At 44.9% G+C, this 13531-nt stretch overlaps 1 protein-coding gene across 1 annotated transcript; it reads right to left on the bottom strand.

Annotated features, from left to right (window-relative positions):
• Positions 1–1870: 1870 nt before the first annotated feature.
• On the bottom strand, positions 1871–10162 carry LOC117653259 (chymotrypsin-like protease CTRL-1). The gene is made up of 7 exons (XM_034398819.1): positions 9961–10162; positions 9676–9807; positions 8370–8540; positions 7777–7893; positions 7315–7478; positions 7084–7240; positions 1871–2111 (listed from the first exon to the last, which is right to left on the bottom strand). The coding sequence occupies exons 1-7, from the start codon at positions 10160–10162 to the stop codon at positions 1927–1929; spliced, it is 1128 nt and encodes a 375-aa protein (XP_034254710.1). The 3' UTR covers positions 1871–1926.
• Positions 10163–13531: the final 3369 nt, after the last annotated feature.

The following is a 13531-nucleotide window of genomic DNA, read 5'->3' as shown; positions in this document are numbered from 1 at the left end:
CCAGTTGGTTCATGAAGGCTTTGTCTGATCGCAAAAACGAGGACAGATCTGAAATCAGCATTAAAAAACGCAACTTTTGAGTGCTATTCCGTTGTCGAAATCGAAAAGTCGCAAATGTCGACGGCCCCTAGCCTGCACTCGGCGGCAACGGACGCGCTGACCGGACGGGTCCATGCGCCGCACAGGTAGGCAAGCCAACTCACCTGGCGCCAGGATGATTAAAAGCCATTTGGGAGCCTGATTTCGGCCCGCGCGTCGCGCGTCACTACGCTTCAGCACTGTATGCAGGGCATGTCTCCCAACCTGGGGGTGGTTGGAACCTCGAAAACACATGATTGCTTGGTACGGGGGACGCCCCGACGCTGTTTTGCGTAAAATTCGAACATGTTCGAAATCCACCCCCTTGAGGGGGTGGGGGTGGGGGTGAGTGCAGCGGGGGGTGGGTCGGTTCAAATTGAATTCCGTTTGCGTCTTTGGAAAGAGGAGACTCATTTGACCTCGTACACCAAAACTTTGGAGTCTGCGATAAGGTAAAGTTGGTTTTTACGGCACGTTTTCATCGTTCTTTTTCACCCTTGTGCACTTAGGGGTGGGTGCCGTCCGTTAGGGGAGGCGCACGGGACACGCGCTTCGCAGGCCTCGAGGGGAGTAGTGGGGGCACCCGTGTACAAAATTTCAGCTTCCCAGCTCGAGAAACTTAGAAAGTATTACGATGACTAAAAGCGTTCCGCTAATTTTTGTCGGGAGTGTAGATTTAAGGGGGGGGGGTAAAGTGAAGAAAATCGATTTTCGGTTTTTGCTTTTTTTCGACTCTTTGGGCCTTGGTACAACCAAACCTGACCATATTTCGGCCCACAGCACCGTTAAATCGGCACAGGGAGCTTTTAATTCGTAGAATCACTGTGAGGTTAGGTTAGGCCCTTTAACTTTGAACCGGTTTTTCTCGGTATATTTTTTTTTGACCTTGCGCGCAGGATATCTCGGAGACCATAAGAGGTAGAATGTTGTGCGACAGCTTAAAATGACCAGTGTTCAAATAGCTAGAAGACAAGGGAGAGTTTTTTTCAAAAATGTGTCTCAATCTTTAGATACAGGTCAATGAATGTCCAAAAGCGGCATAAAAACAGTCATGATTCTAGTTTTTAAGATTAATGCCGAAAGAAAACATGTTTTTGAAATCCGGCTCCCTTGTCTTCTTCATTTTGACCATAAAAAGATGTGGCAACTTCGTCAGATTTTTGGGACAACATTTGGAATTGAAATCCTGCGCGCAAGGATTAAAACCCAAATATGGACTAAATGTAAAATGTTTGCGAAAATTCAAAAAGTGCCACCAGACCCGCAACTAAAGATGGTAAAATAGTAAAAAGGCATGGAGAATCCAATGGTGATGTCCATTTTCATGTCAGAGTGACCAATATCTAAGAATAGAAGGCTGAAAAAGCATGAAAAAATTCGAAATTTCACTTTACCCCCCCCCCCCTTAAGTTCCCAGGGTACACTGATTTCCGTTTCCTAAGACACAGCGACCCATGCAGCACGGTGCAAACCAGTCCAAATTGGTTTCAATAACTGTCAAAAATGAAAACAAAGTGATCAAACCCTAGTGTGGCCATCACTGGGCCGGGACACTGGCTCACTGGGCAAAAGGTGGCGATCACAGGGCAAACTGTTTTGATATTTTTGTTAATTTTTCTCAAAGAATAAATTTTATTTTGCTGGTTCTCAACCTTCGGAACTATATCCTTTTTGTATGTTCCTGAAAATTTTCATACCGTTACTTCGTGTCTGAAAGCACTTTTTTTATTCGGAAGGTTCCAAATTAAACTACATATGACAGAGTGTTCATACATATTTTAAGGATTGGCACAAAACAATAGTTGACGAAATGGGCGCGGGATTGTCACTCATCCTGCCTCTAAATTGTCACGGCTTGACGAATGACGTGATCCAGTCCACGTACTGCGACACGTCGGTGAGCGCGTAGATATCCCTGTCGTTCCCGTCTTTGAGGCGGGCGGACACGACCCCGGCCAGGAACCAGGACCCATGCTGCATGACAACGGCACCACCGCCACTGTCGCCCTGCAGCAGCCCCGACTCTGGTGTGCCTGGAAGCAGTGTTCATATGGAGCAAGTACGGACGTTCCGTACCTCCGTACCCTATTCTTCTGCATCTTTTCCGTACAAAAGTACGGAAGTTTTCAGAGTGAAATTTGGCTCCGTAATTATGTTACATCGCACGCTAAGAGGTCTCGAACCGAATCTCGCCGAACGACTCTATGTTGACGTACCGTGAAACGGGGTAACTTCGGACACTTTTGATAGGTTTTTTTGAAATTGTGAAAGTTGTGGTGCTGTCATGGACTTGAGGGTTAAAATTTATTATCTACCAACCTTTAGCTTCGATTTGGCGCTTATTTCAAATATCTGCACCTCACCGTTTTTACAGTGGAGGGTCCGAAGCAGTGTCCGAAATTACCCCGTGTTTTGGGGTAATTTCGGACACCCCTGGAAAAAACGACTTTTCGTTCTGATTTTGGTGCCAAAATCGATCACTGTCTCTTTCTAAAGTGCTAATATGATCATATGAGAAATTCGTAAGGGTTTAGAAGTAAAGGTAAGGTAGGGGTGGTCATTCATACATAATTTGAAGGCATGTTTTTGCACTCATATGTAGTTCGATTTCAGGAATAGTGGGTGGAACTAGTGGAGCCATTTAAAACGCTTCTATTTGTTAGTTTTTGACCGATTAGCTTCCTTAGGCAACTCGGGCCATACTTTATTACGCGAAAGTGAATCTTAAATCTCCCTCTACAAGATTACATACGATCACATACATGCATATGAAGGGCAAGTAGACGTGTCATATGCACGGTTAGGAAGATACAGGGGCTCAGTGGAAAGCTTTGCATTTCAATTGTAGTAAACCGGCGAGCTATGCAGCCATTCGCCAAGTCCAACTCTCATGTCACATGAGAGAAAATTAATCACTAAACAGTCGTTGACACTAACGTAGGATATACACATAAAACTAAATATTAATGATGTAGCTTTGCCCCATTTTTATGAAATTCGAAGTTTACAAAGCAACCGCTGTAAAAATTGGGGAATATCGTTGTTATTGGATTATCTTCAACTTTCAGAAGAGCTCTTCAGCTTCCACCACTCAAACCCTGCGAAATTGGAAGTGTTCAGGACATACCCACTCTCCCTGGCGTGACGCATGTATGTCCGAAATTACCCCGTAAAGTAACATTTTTTCAGTTTTGAGCCCATATAAACAATACTATTTGACCCAGGTGATTGAAAATTTGACACAGTATGCCCTTAACATGATCAAATCGACAAACAATCACATAATGAACCGGCCATGAACAGTTTCGGCTTGCCAGTCAAAGTTTTTACGCAAAAAGTGAATTTAGGTAAAAATGGTTAAATACAAAAACCACTCTTTCTCCTGAAGTTTGCCCCAGATTTGGCCTCCGGGTGATTGATCAGATGGTTTTAAGTGTGGCCGATGCGATGCGCGCAACGGGACAAGCCTCCAAGTTGGCCGTTAGATGGGAGCATCATCGCAATGCTTCCGGGCAGAGTTGTCCGAAATTACACCGAGTGTCCGAAATTACCCCGTTTCACGGTACGCCAGATGACGGCGTGACACACGCATCAAGCCGTTTTTCGGTGTGAATTTCCTTTCACGCCAATGTTTGGCGTGGCACTCTGTCACGCCATAATTTGACCACACTGCCAATCAAAGTGTGAGACAGTCTCACACTATTTAGTGCGAACCACGATGTCTCACGCTTACAAGTGTGAGCCACGTGTGTCCCACACTTGCAAGCGTGAGACACGGTATGTCTCACACTTGCAAGCGTGAGACAAGGTTTGTCTCACACTTGCAAGCGTGAGAAAAGGTTTGTCTCACACTTACGAGCGTGGATCCTGTGGCATTAAACCACAGGGAACCATAGGCACTCTACAAATCAAAGAGTGTACATAGTATGCTCTAACTGAATGCCTGCAAGCACGCTCTAGCTAGCGCATGCCTGCCAGGCATGCACTAACTAGTGCATACATGCCATGTACACGCTTCCTGATGCAGCAAACTCCCTATCCCTTATGCAGTAAATGTATCCTTCAGTTAGCGTGTACATGGCATGTATGCACTAGTTAGTGCATGCTTGGCAGGCATGCGCTAGCTAGAGCGTGCTTGCAGGCACGCTCCAGTAAGAGCATACCATGTACACTCTTTGATTTGTAGAGCAGTAAGAGTGGGACAAACCGTGTCTCACACTTGTAAGTGAAACAAATGATGTCTCACACTTGCAAGCGTGGGACAAGCGGGTGATTCCACGCGTAGAGAGCGTTTTCGTGTCCACACACTGCCCAGTGTAAATTTATTCGAGTGCAGTCCATTTATGTACGTAAGATTCTTGTTTGGCACCAGACTAGCTTGTTCCCTTTATATACACTGAGATTCCAAACGCTATGAGTATAGCACGTATGGTGCAATGCGCTGTGATATCGCACCATACGTGCAATGCCACAGCCATATTGCACCTTTGGTGCAATGCTTCCCGAAAAGGCCCTATGCTAATGCATGGGAAATGGGAGGCATTGCACTTCATGTGCAATGCTTTTGCATTGCACCAATTGACGCTATACTCATAGCGTTTGGATTCTCAGTGTACGGACTTTCAATTTAACACTGCCAATCCAAGTGTGAGACAGTCTCACACTATTTAGTGCGAGACACTGTGTCTCAGGCTTACAAGCGTGAGCCACGTTTGTCTCACGCTTCAAAGTGTGAGACACCGTTTGTCTCACGCTTCCAAGTGTGAGACACCGTTTGTCTTACACTTGCCAGCGTGGGTCCTGTGGCATTGAACCAAAGAAAACCACAGGCAGCAAGTGTGGGACAAACCGTGTCTTACACTTGTAAGTGTGAGACAAATGGTGTCTCACACTTGGAAGCGTGAGACAAACGTGGCTCACGCTTGTAAGCGTGAGACACAGTGTCTCGCACTAAATAGTGTGAGACTGTCTCACACTTGGATTGGCAGTGAACCTGTGACACCGGAGGGGGGCCAAAAGGATCGATTTTGTAAGTTCCGTCATGTCCATTCGCACCTTACACCAACTTTCTGGCTCTGTAACCATTTGTTCCATTCTAATCTTCGAATTCCACACACACCCATCAAATCTCTAACGTATAGTGACTATCTTGCCTGAATTTAAAGATCGTATATTGACTGAAAGTGTCCTTTCAGAACGCGTACAAAATGTCCACCGTACTCCGACTTTTGTCTTAGCAGTTTCAAAGTAACCATCATAAAAACTACTAGGAGTGCACCCTGCTGAAAACCACCGCCGTTTAGAATCAGCACGGTCTGTTTACCCTTTGAACGATTCCCCGGTGGCGAAAAAGTAAGGGGGCTGAGTGTGCGAGTGGAAGTTGTGTGTGAAAACGGTGGGTTGTAACAATTGATGTAATTTCCGAATGCCCCTCTCGCCCCTCTCCTATTGGGTTTAGAAAGTCATCCTACACGTGAAAGGGCGTGTCTTGACGTCGGACTAGTGTGCCAAACTTATAGCATATTTCTGAGGCGATGGGCATTTGCAGTGAGCCAGAAACATCTGTTTGTAATTTCCGTCAAGCGCAATTGATCCAGGAAGCGGAAGAAGGGGATAACTCAATTTTGGCCATTTTTCAGGAGAAACCAAAAACTGTTAGCAGGGAAAACTAAAACAAAACAAATGAATGTTGCAGATGTTAATAATTTCAAAAAGCATTAGTAAAATTTTGGAAAAAAATCAAAAGTGTAAGGTCACTCCGTAGAGGATTTCTGCGACTTATCGCTTTCCGTTGAAATGGAAAACAGAGTCAGCTCACCTTATATTTCCTAAACAAAGAGGAATTTTGAGACAAGTCAAGTGGAACAAAAGTCTGCATAAAGTGTATGTTAACCTGGTGTATTTTTTGGACTTAGCTCTTTTTTCCAAATTGAAATTTAAAATTAAGGGGGGGTTAAGTTGAGTTGATTCTTTTTACACTAGATTCATAAAAATACAAGTTGAGTTGTATCCTTTTTCCAATTTGTCAAACGGACTCAGGTGGACTTCGGTTGAGTTATCTCCATTTTCCAATGAAATTTAGACCGTAAAAGGGGTTAAGTTGAGTTATACCCTTTTTCCATGTGGATTTTCTCCTAAACTGCTTGGAATTCAGTCAAATAATTTGGTGTAATGATGGAAACCATTCTAAGGCACAATAATAAAATAAAAACTCAATTTGGGGATAAGTCAAGTTATTCCCTTCTTCCGCTTCCTGGATCAATTTCCGTCATATTTTCAGTAAATTTCGTCATATTTTATAGGGGGAGAAAACGAAAGTCAACTTGTAGCTCGCCCACGCTCAGAGTGTCGTCCTATTGACGCCATCTAGGCAAAATTCAGGCCGAACAAGCAAGATTGATTATGTGACTTTCTAAGGTGGCTAAAACGGCCCCTACGTACGGAATCGCCCAAGCGTGCGCGATATACGAACACGCTCGAAATCCACCCCCTTGAGGGGGTGGGGGTGAGTGCAGCGGGGGGTGGGTTGGTTCAAATTGAATTCTGCTTGCATCGTTGGAAAGAGGAGACTCATTTGACCTCGCAAACCAAAACTTTGGACTCTGCGATAAGGTAAAGTTGGTTTTTACGGCGCGTTTTCATCGATTTTTTCACCCTTGTGCACTTAGGGGTGGGTGCCGTCCGTTAGGGGAGGCGCACGGGCCACGCGCTTCGCAGGCCTCGAGGGGAGTAGTGGGGGCACCTGTGTACAAAATTTCAGCTTCCCAGCTCAAAAGACTTAAAAAATATGACGATGACTAAAAGCGTTCCGCTAATTTTTGTCGAGGTGTATTACCATCCTTAATGTGTGTACAAATTTGAAACGAAATCGTAGACCGAAAGTTTACGAGATCCTAAACCTTTATACGTTTAGCCCGAAAGCTACATTCCTCACATCGCAAAGACAGAATAAAGGCCACAGATAATGGACCTACAGATTTGTGTGCATTTCCTTTGCGCTCTTACCCCTTTTTCGCTGTGCGCAAAACTTGTCGAGCGTCACGTAAGCAACGTGCGGACCATTCTTTGTCATCAGGGCCAAACAGTCGTCGAAAGTGAGCTGCGTCAGGGTCACGGACGCCAGATCCGTCAAGACGGTCGTCTCGTTGCCCCAGCCAGCGACCTGCGAAGCTCCATCGTCAACAACGGATTGGATGATTCCAAAAGAAAGTGTTCCATGTGAAATTGTAACTGCACCTTGACGTCAGCTGACAAGACGGGCTTCACATTCTTATCAATGCAGATTGGTGAAATTTTCTTGCTGATGGGGCTGCAGTTTTTCAGTTCAAGCACTGCTATGTGGGAAAACCAGCTTGGATATGTACCCCAAAATAGTGAGATGCTTGAAAATTTCTTTTCACCTGCATTTTAAAAGAACAGCAATAATCAAAGTATACTCTGCTGAAAAAACATTGCACATTGTAAGGAGTCATTACTGCATTCATCGTGACGTATGCAGCAAATACCACGGACATGGCTGGTTTTCAGCAATTATTGCAGTTCTGGAACTTTTTTACTGCCTGCATAGTATTGCAAACAGAAACGACATAACGTGGACGGATCACACAATTAATAATACTGGCTACACCATGTACTCTGTATTTGCTGCATGTAATGTGAAAAAGTTCAACTTAGGCTAGGCGTTTGTTATGACTCAACCCATTAATTTCGTGCATGCCTCAGTCTTGTGAACGTCTTCCCCGGATTCAGAATGCCAGCCACTGAGAAATTTGCCCAGAGCGACAAATATCTTTCCTTGCAAAAGACAATGCGCAGCTGAAAATAATAATAAAAATATAATGAAGAATATAGTTTGGGAAGTGGTAGAAGATGAAGAAAGTGCTTACTTAACAAGGAACCCAATTTTTCGACATTGATATCTGGTAAGTAAACGATGGCCAAAATAGGCATATGCATGTACACACAAAAAAAGGATTTGAAGCGATGCGCGTTAGGAGACAAATGAGACCAACTTTGGGGGTTCAAATTTTATATCTTCGTGGATCGTTGTTCACTGTTGAACCAAAAGTTGAGAACTCCAACTAAACGTGGAGAACGCTGCATGTGAGGTGCGGTCATCATTGCCGTTCCCACCCCACAGCACAAACGAGGTTGAGCCATCAAGGTATGACCCATTTGCAAGGCGTGCAGACGTAGAGCATTTCCGCATTTGTGGGGCGGAGACGAGAAAAACCGCTTCGTCTCCTGCGGATATGTCATACGCCCACGTTTAGTTTCAGAGTAAAGATCACCTGTAACAACGATGCACGGGGACACGAGACTGCCGCCACACACGTTCTGGAGGCGGCCATTGGCCTCGACGAAGATGCCCGCGTGCCACGGCACGGACTCGATGGAGGTCTTGTTGCCGTTCTGCACGAGGGTCGCAGGGCCCGGGCCGCCTCTGCCGCAGCCTACAATTGCTGCGATATGCCACACTCAACATAAAAACAACGAATCTAATTGTCAAATCGGCGTTGAAATCAAGGGGTCCTTTTCAAAAGATCTTATCTGGGCGATTCCATGCCAAACCAACGAACTCTTGGAAATTCATCTCTTCGATTTGGATGAAACTTTTTTTAGGGGTAGGGGTCATCATGAAAAGATCCAATGTCAAAGGGTTTAGCGATATCTCTCCCCGTTTGGCTGTAATAACACAGCGAAGTTTTCACTTTGGTCAGAATCATATTTTCTTTATTTTTCTCCGTACTTATTGAAAGTTTTCAGATTTGTTCCGACAATGGCTCTTTACGTAAAAGAGCTGAGGAACACGATGGAAATAGTTTCGAGGCGATTGGGTGAAGTTTTGATGTCGGTTTCTCCATTTAACGTAATTTTTTTCCGAAAAATCGATGTCTTCAAAAAAGCTCATCTCCGACTTCGATGTGACTTTCCTCGCAGAAAGGATGTATCATTTTGGGCGTTTTTCTTGAATTCTTGAACCAACTTTCTGTGTTTGCGTCCAAGCTTATGTCCCGTGAGAAAATAAATTTTGTCTTGTCGAGACGAGTCCATTGACATATAGAAAAGTCATTTTGGACAATTTTGAAAATTTACCCTAGTTTCTCTCATACTGAAATAGGGTGAAATTTTCAAAATTGTCCAAAATGACTTTTCTATAGTATATCAACGGATTCGTCTCGACAAGACAAAATTTATTTCCTCACGGGAAATATCATGATTCTGACCAAAGTGAAAACTTCGCTGTGTTATTACAGCCAAACGGGGAGAGATATCGCAAACCCCTTTGACATTGGATCTTTTCATAATGACCCCTACCCTAAAAAAAAAGTTTCATCCAAATCGAAGAGATGAATTTCCAAGAGTTCGTTGGTTTCGCATGGAATCACCCATGCAAACGAATTTCACTAAGTTTGATCATTTGAGACAGCAACAAATGAAAATAATTTGTGATTTTAGTCACACACAAACTTGGAGATAAAAGATCAAAGAAACCAATAGTGAAATTTGCTTGCGATGCAGAGAAGATTCTTTGAGTAGGAGCGCCCAGATAAGATCATTTGAATAGCACCCCTCGAGATGTCATAGATGTCTCACCACCGTCACAGAGTACCACGTCCTCGTCACTGTTGTCGCCGCAGTGCTTCTGGCCGTCACAGCGACGTACCGAGTCGATGCAGTCCCCGTCGAGGCACCGGAACTCCGTGTCGCTGCATTCGGCTTTGTTGCCTGCAAGGAACAATAATCACATTTTACTTCGGCAAGTTGCAAGCAAACGTTCGCGTTGCTAGCGCTCCCGCCAAATTTCTCCCATCATTCTATTTGGATTGCGCAGAAGGACAGCAGTTATGCACAAACAATAAAACTTGGCGGCTGCCTTACCGATGAACTCGACGGGCATGACGTAGCTCCGAAGGTAAGGCGTCACCACCAGCTTGTCGCTGGGCTCCTGGACGGGCACCACGGCCGCCTTGTCCGGGTGGCCCGCCAGCCAGACGGCCAGCTCGTTGGGCCGATGCTGCACCTCGAACACCAACTCGCCCTCGGGGAACGAGGTCCAACCCTTGAAGTCGTTCTCGAACATCTGCAGGGAAGTTGATTTAGACGTAGGAACTAGTCAGGGCTGTAAGCGACAGATTTGGAATCAACCTTGCACTTGCTGCACACTAAATGTTATATACAATATTGTACAAGACATCACTGGTTTTTGTGCACACGAAATTTTCGTACAACTTTCGTACGAAAAACTGCACATTTTTTGCCATTTTTGTACAAAATTGTACAAAATTTTGTACAAATTTGTACGAAAAATTCGTGTGCTCAAAAAACTGTGAGGTCTCGTACAAAATTGGTACAAAAACATTTAGTGTGTGACCCCGGTCTGGCGCTTTGCACGGGTGTTCTAGAGACCCAAAATAACGATTTTAGAGTTGGAGGCATTTTGGGGGAAATGCGCAGGAACCCTGGGAGGCGAAAATCTATTTTTTGTAGAAAAAATTCGTATGAAACGCCTTACAATTTCCCGAAATCGCCGCTGCATGCGTATATCTCGTCATATGTGGACCCTTTTCTGTCTTTTTGGCTTTACAAATTCTGCTTCATCATCGACCTTCAGTAACCAAGACTTAGAAGAGTGTCATTATGTCATTGAGGAAATAGCTCTGACCAGCGGCGTCGGAAGTGGATTTTAATGGAGGGGGCAGACTTTTGAAGAGGCCCGCATTTTCTTCCGAGAAGCCCGTGAAATTTTGAAACGACCCCCGCCGCCCCCCCCCCCCCCCCCACACACAAACACACTTTTCCGCGACCGCGTTTTGAGCATTGATTGAGATTGAGCGTTTAGGTAGGAGTGTTTTAATGAGAATGCAGTGCAAGATCTGGCAGGTAGAAATAACCAGATGCACTGAAAACTTAAGTGTGCGCTGAGCACACACACACAGTGTGCACTACGTGTGTTCTTCAGTAGGGTAAAGTGCCGAACATGGATCGGGGTACCAATTATGGATCATTTTTGTTTGCGAGCCCGTACTGCCAAACCAAGCGACCACTTTAATTTTTTCGAAGGTTTTCATAAAGCCTACACCATTAACTTTCAGAATCACGAGCGGGGGAACTGATCAACCTTACGCGGTACACAAGTGGAAAAAAGCCTCTGAAAAGGGGTCCGAAAATGGCCTGGTTTCGGGTTAGGTTAGGAGTCAAAATTCAAACCGTTATTAAAAAGAATCCATTCATCAGAAATGTCTCAAAATTTTTTCGTTGCACCTTCAGAGTGTACCCTTTTTAAATTTAGGCGACCGGAAGTTATCGGAACGCCCCTGTCAAAACGCGAGGGGAGGGGGGGGGGAGGGAAGGTGATCCATGTTTGGGTCTGACCCAAACATGGATCACTAAAATCAGTGAAATTTCAAAGCCCTGTAAATTTTCAGGGGAGGTTCTGGTGCAAATCTTGCCATTTCCCAAATGGATCCCAGTGTCATAATTTGTTCGGAATATAAAATCTTTCTTTGAGGAGACTAAAATTTGATTTTTGAAGGCACATCTCAGGCTCTGAACCCAAACGAAGAGTCTTTTTGAGCCTATTTTGGCTGTACCTTAAAAAATCTCCTTGCGCATACTTTTTTGTCGTTAAAGGTTGACCTTGACATTTTTCACTTCTTCGATTCATTTTCAAAAAATTCCGGCATGCATAGCTCAAAATTTCCATTATATTATTAACTGTAAGCTTTTTAAGCTGAAAAGTCTCTAAAATTTGTCTATTTTGTACATTTTTGATGAATCATATTGAAATGATTGGTTAGAAAGCTTGCGAATGAAAATAATATTCACATTTTGAGTTGTGCATGCCGGCATCTTTTAAAAATGAATCAAAGAAGTGAAAAGTGTCAAGGCCAACCTTTTCCGACAAAATTGTATGCGCAAGAAGATATTTTAAGTTACAGCCTAAATGGGAGAAAATTTCTCTGCGACTGGGTTAAGGGCGAGTCTCCACTGAAAATTTTTATTAATTACTTGGTAAGACATCAAATTTTTAACTAATTTTCACAGTGGGACCTATTTAGGAGAAAATAGCATTTTCACCAGGACCTCCCCTTAAAGTATTTGTTATTAAATATGCAGTTCTTGGGAGAAGGTTGTCTTTGTGGTAATCTTGAAGTGCGTCGAAGAAAATTTAGGTCGTCGCTTGTTTGAGCCAAAATATAGGACATTCCTAAAAAGTGATCCATGTTCCGAAACCTTACCCTACACACTTCACTTTGCAGGGAGCCCGCTTCGCTTTTCAGGGAGCCCGCTTTGCTTTGCAGGGGGCCCGCTTCGCTTTTTAGGGAGCCCGCCTCGTCGTCCAAGGAGCCCGCCTCGTTTTGCAGGGAGCCCGTTCCGAGTTGCGGGGAGCCCGCTGCGCTTTCCCGGGAGCCCGCTTCGCCTTAAGGAGAGCCCGCTTCGCTGCGGGGAGCCCGCCCCGTGTTGCAGGAACCCCTTTCGTGTTCGTGGATATGATGTGAGCCGGCTGCCCGCTCCGAGGCTTGCCGTTGGCGTGTCACACTGGCGATTACTCGCACTCGCAGGACAGGCGCAGCACAGTTAAATATGTTTTGCTTTAAATGCGAGTACTCGCTTGTCCATGCGGGCCCGCTCGCGAGTGTGTCAGACTGCGACTTCAGGCAGGCAAGGGTGACGCTCCGCGAGTTTTAGACCGGCGAGGAGCCCGCTTCGCGGGCCACGAGTCGGCCAGTAACCCGCTACCTCGGCTGGCGACAGGCCCGCTTCGCGGGCCACAAGTCCGGGATAGGCCCGCTTTGCGGGCGCGATGAGCCCGCTTCACGGGCCCGAAAGGCCCGCTTCGCGGGCCCGGATTTTAGGGGGGGCAGCCTGACCCCCCTGCACCCCACTTCCGACGCCGCTGGCTCTGACTAATGAGCACACCAAAATTAGCTACAATGTCTTTGAGGTTGCTGAAAGTTCAAAGTCATTTCTCTTGATGTGTGTTGGGGTTGATGCTTGTTTTCTAGGGCCGAACACTTTTCTGAACTGACACAGTTGGGACGAAGCGCACCCTTAGAGAAGTACATAATGTTTTTGCTGCGCGAGAAATATTGTTATCACCTTTGGTGGGAAAAGGGGTAACTCCAAAAAAAAATGCCACAGAACTACAGACTCTATGCAGACCTCAGCTCCACTTTAATTGCCTCCAAATTCCGCCTTGTTTGGGAGAACTAAGTAAATATGGTTCCGCAGTCCATTCCACCATAAAGATGTAAATCACAAAAACCGTCTACAGAGGGATGCTACACTTTTGAAAATTTTCAGAGTTATGTCTTTGGCTTTCTTGACAAAAATGCAATTACATCATTCATCTGATTGGATTAAGTTTACCCTGCAAACTTTTTTGTTTCTCCTGAAAAATGATGAAAATTAAGTTATACCCTTCTTCTGCTTCATGGATCAATTTAGA

Source organism: Thrips palmi, unplaced genomic scaffold (genome assembly GCF_012932325.1).
Source record: "Thrips palmi isolate BJ-2018 unplaced genomic scaffold, TpBJ-2018v1 HiC_scaffold_8, whole genome shotgun sequence".
Classification (NCBI taxonomy): domain Eukaryota; kingdom Metazoa; phylum Arthropoda; class Insecta; order Thysanoptera; family Thripidae; genus Thrips; species Thrips palmi.
Note: the sequence above shows the minus strand (reverse complement) of the source record. Positions and strands in the feature narration are given on the sequence as shown.

What these genes read in the sequence shown, in the direction of transcription:
- LOC117653259 (XM_034398819.1), bottom strand. Translation starts at nt 10,162, where the DNA reads ATGTTCGAGAACGACTTCAAGGGTTGGACCTCGTTCCCCGAGGGCGAG. An exon ending in CGTGGTACTCTGTGACGGTG is followed by an intron (nt 8,541 to 9,675) that starts GTGAGACATCTA and finishes GGCATATCGCAG; the next exon opens with CAATTGTAGGCTGCGGCAGA. An exon ending in TTGCGCACAGCGAAAAAGGG is followed by an intron (nt 2,112 to 7,083) that starts GTAAGAGCGCAA and finishes CACTGCTTCCAG; the next exon opens with GCACACCAGAGTCGGGGCTG.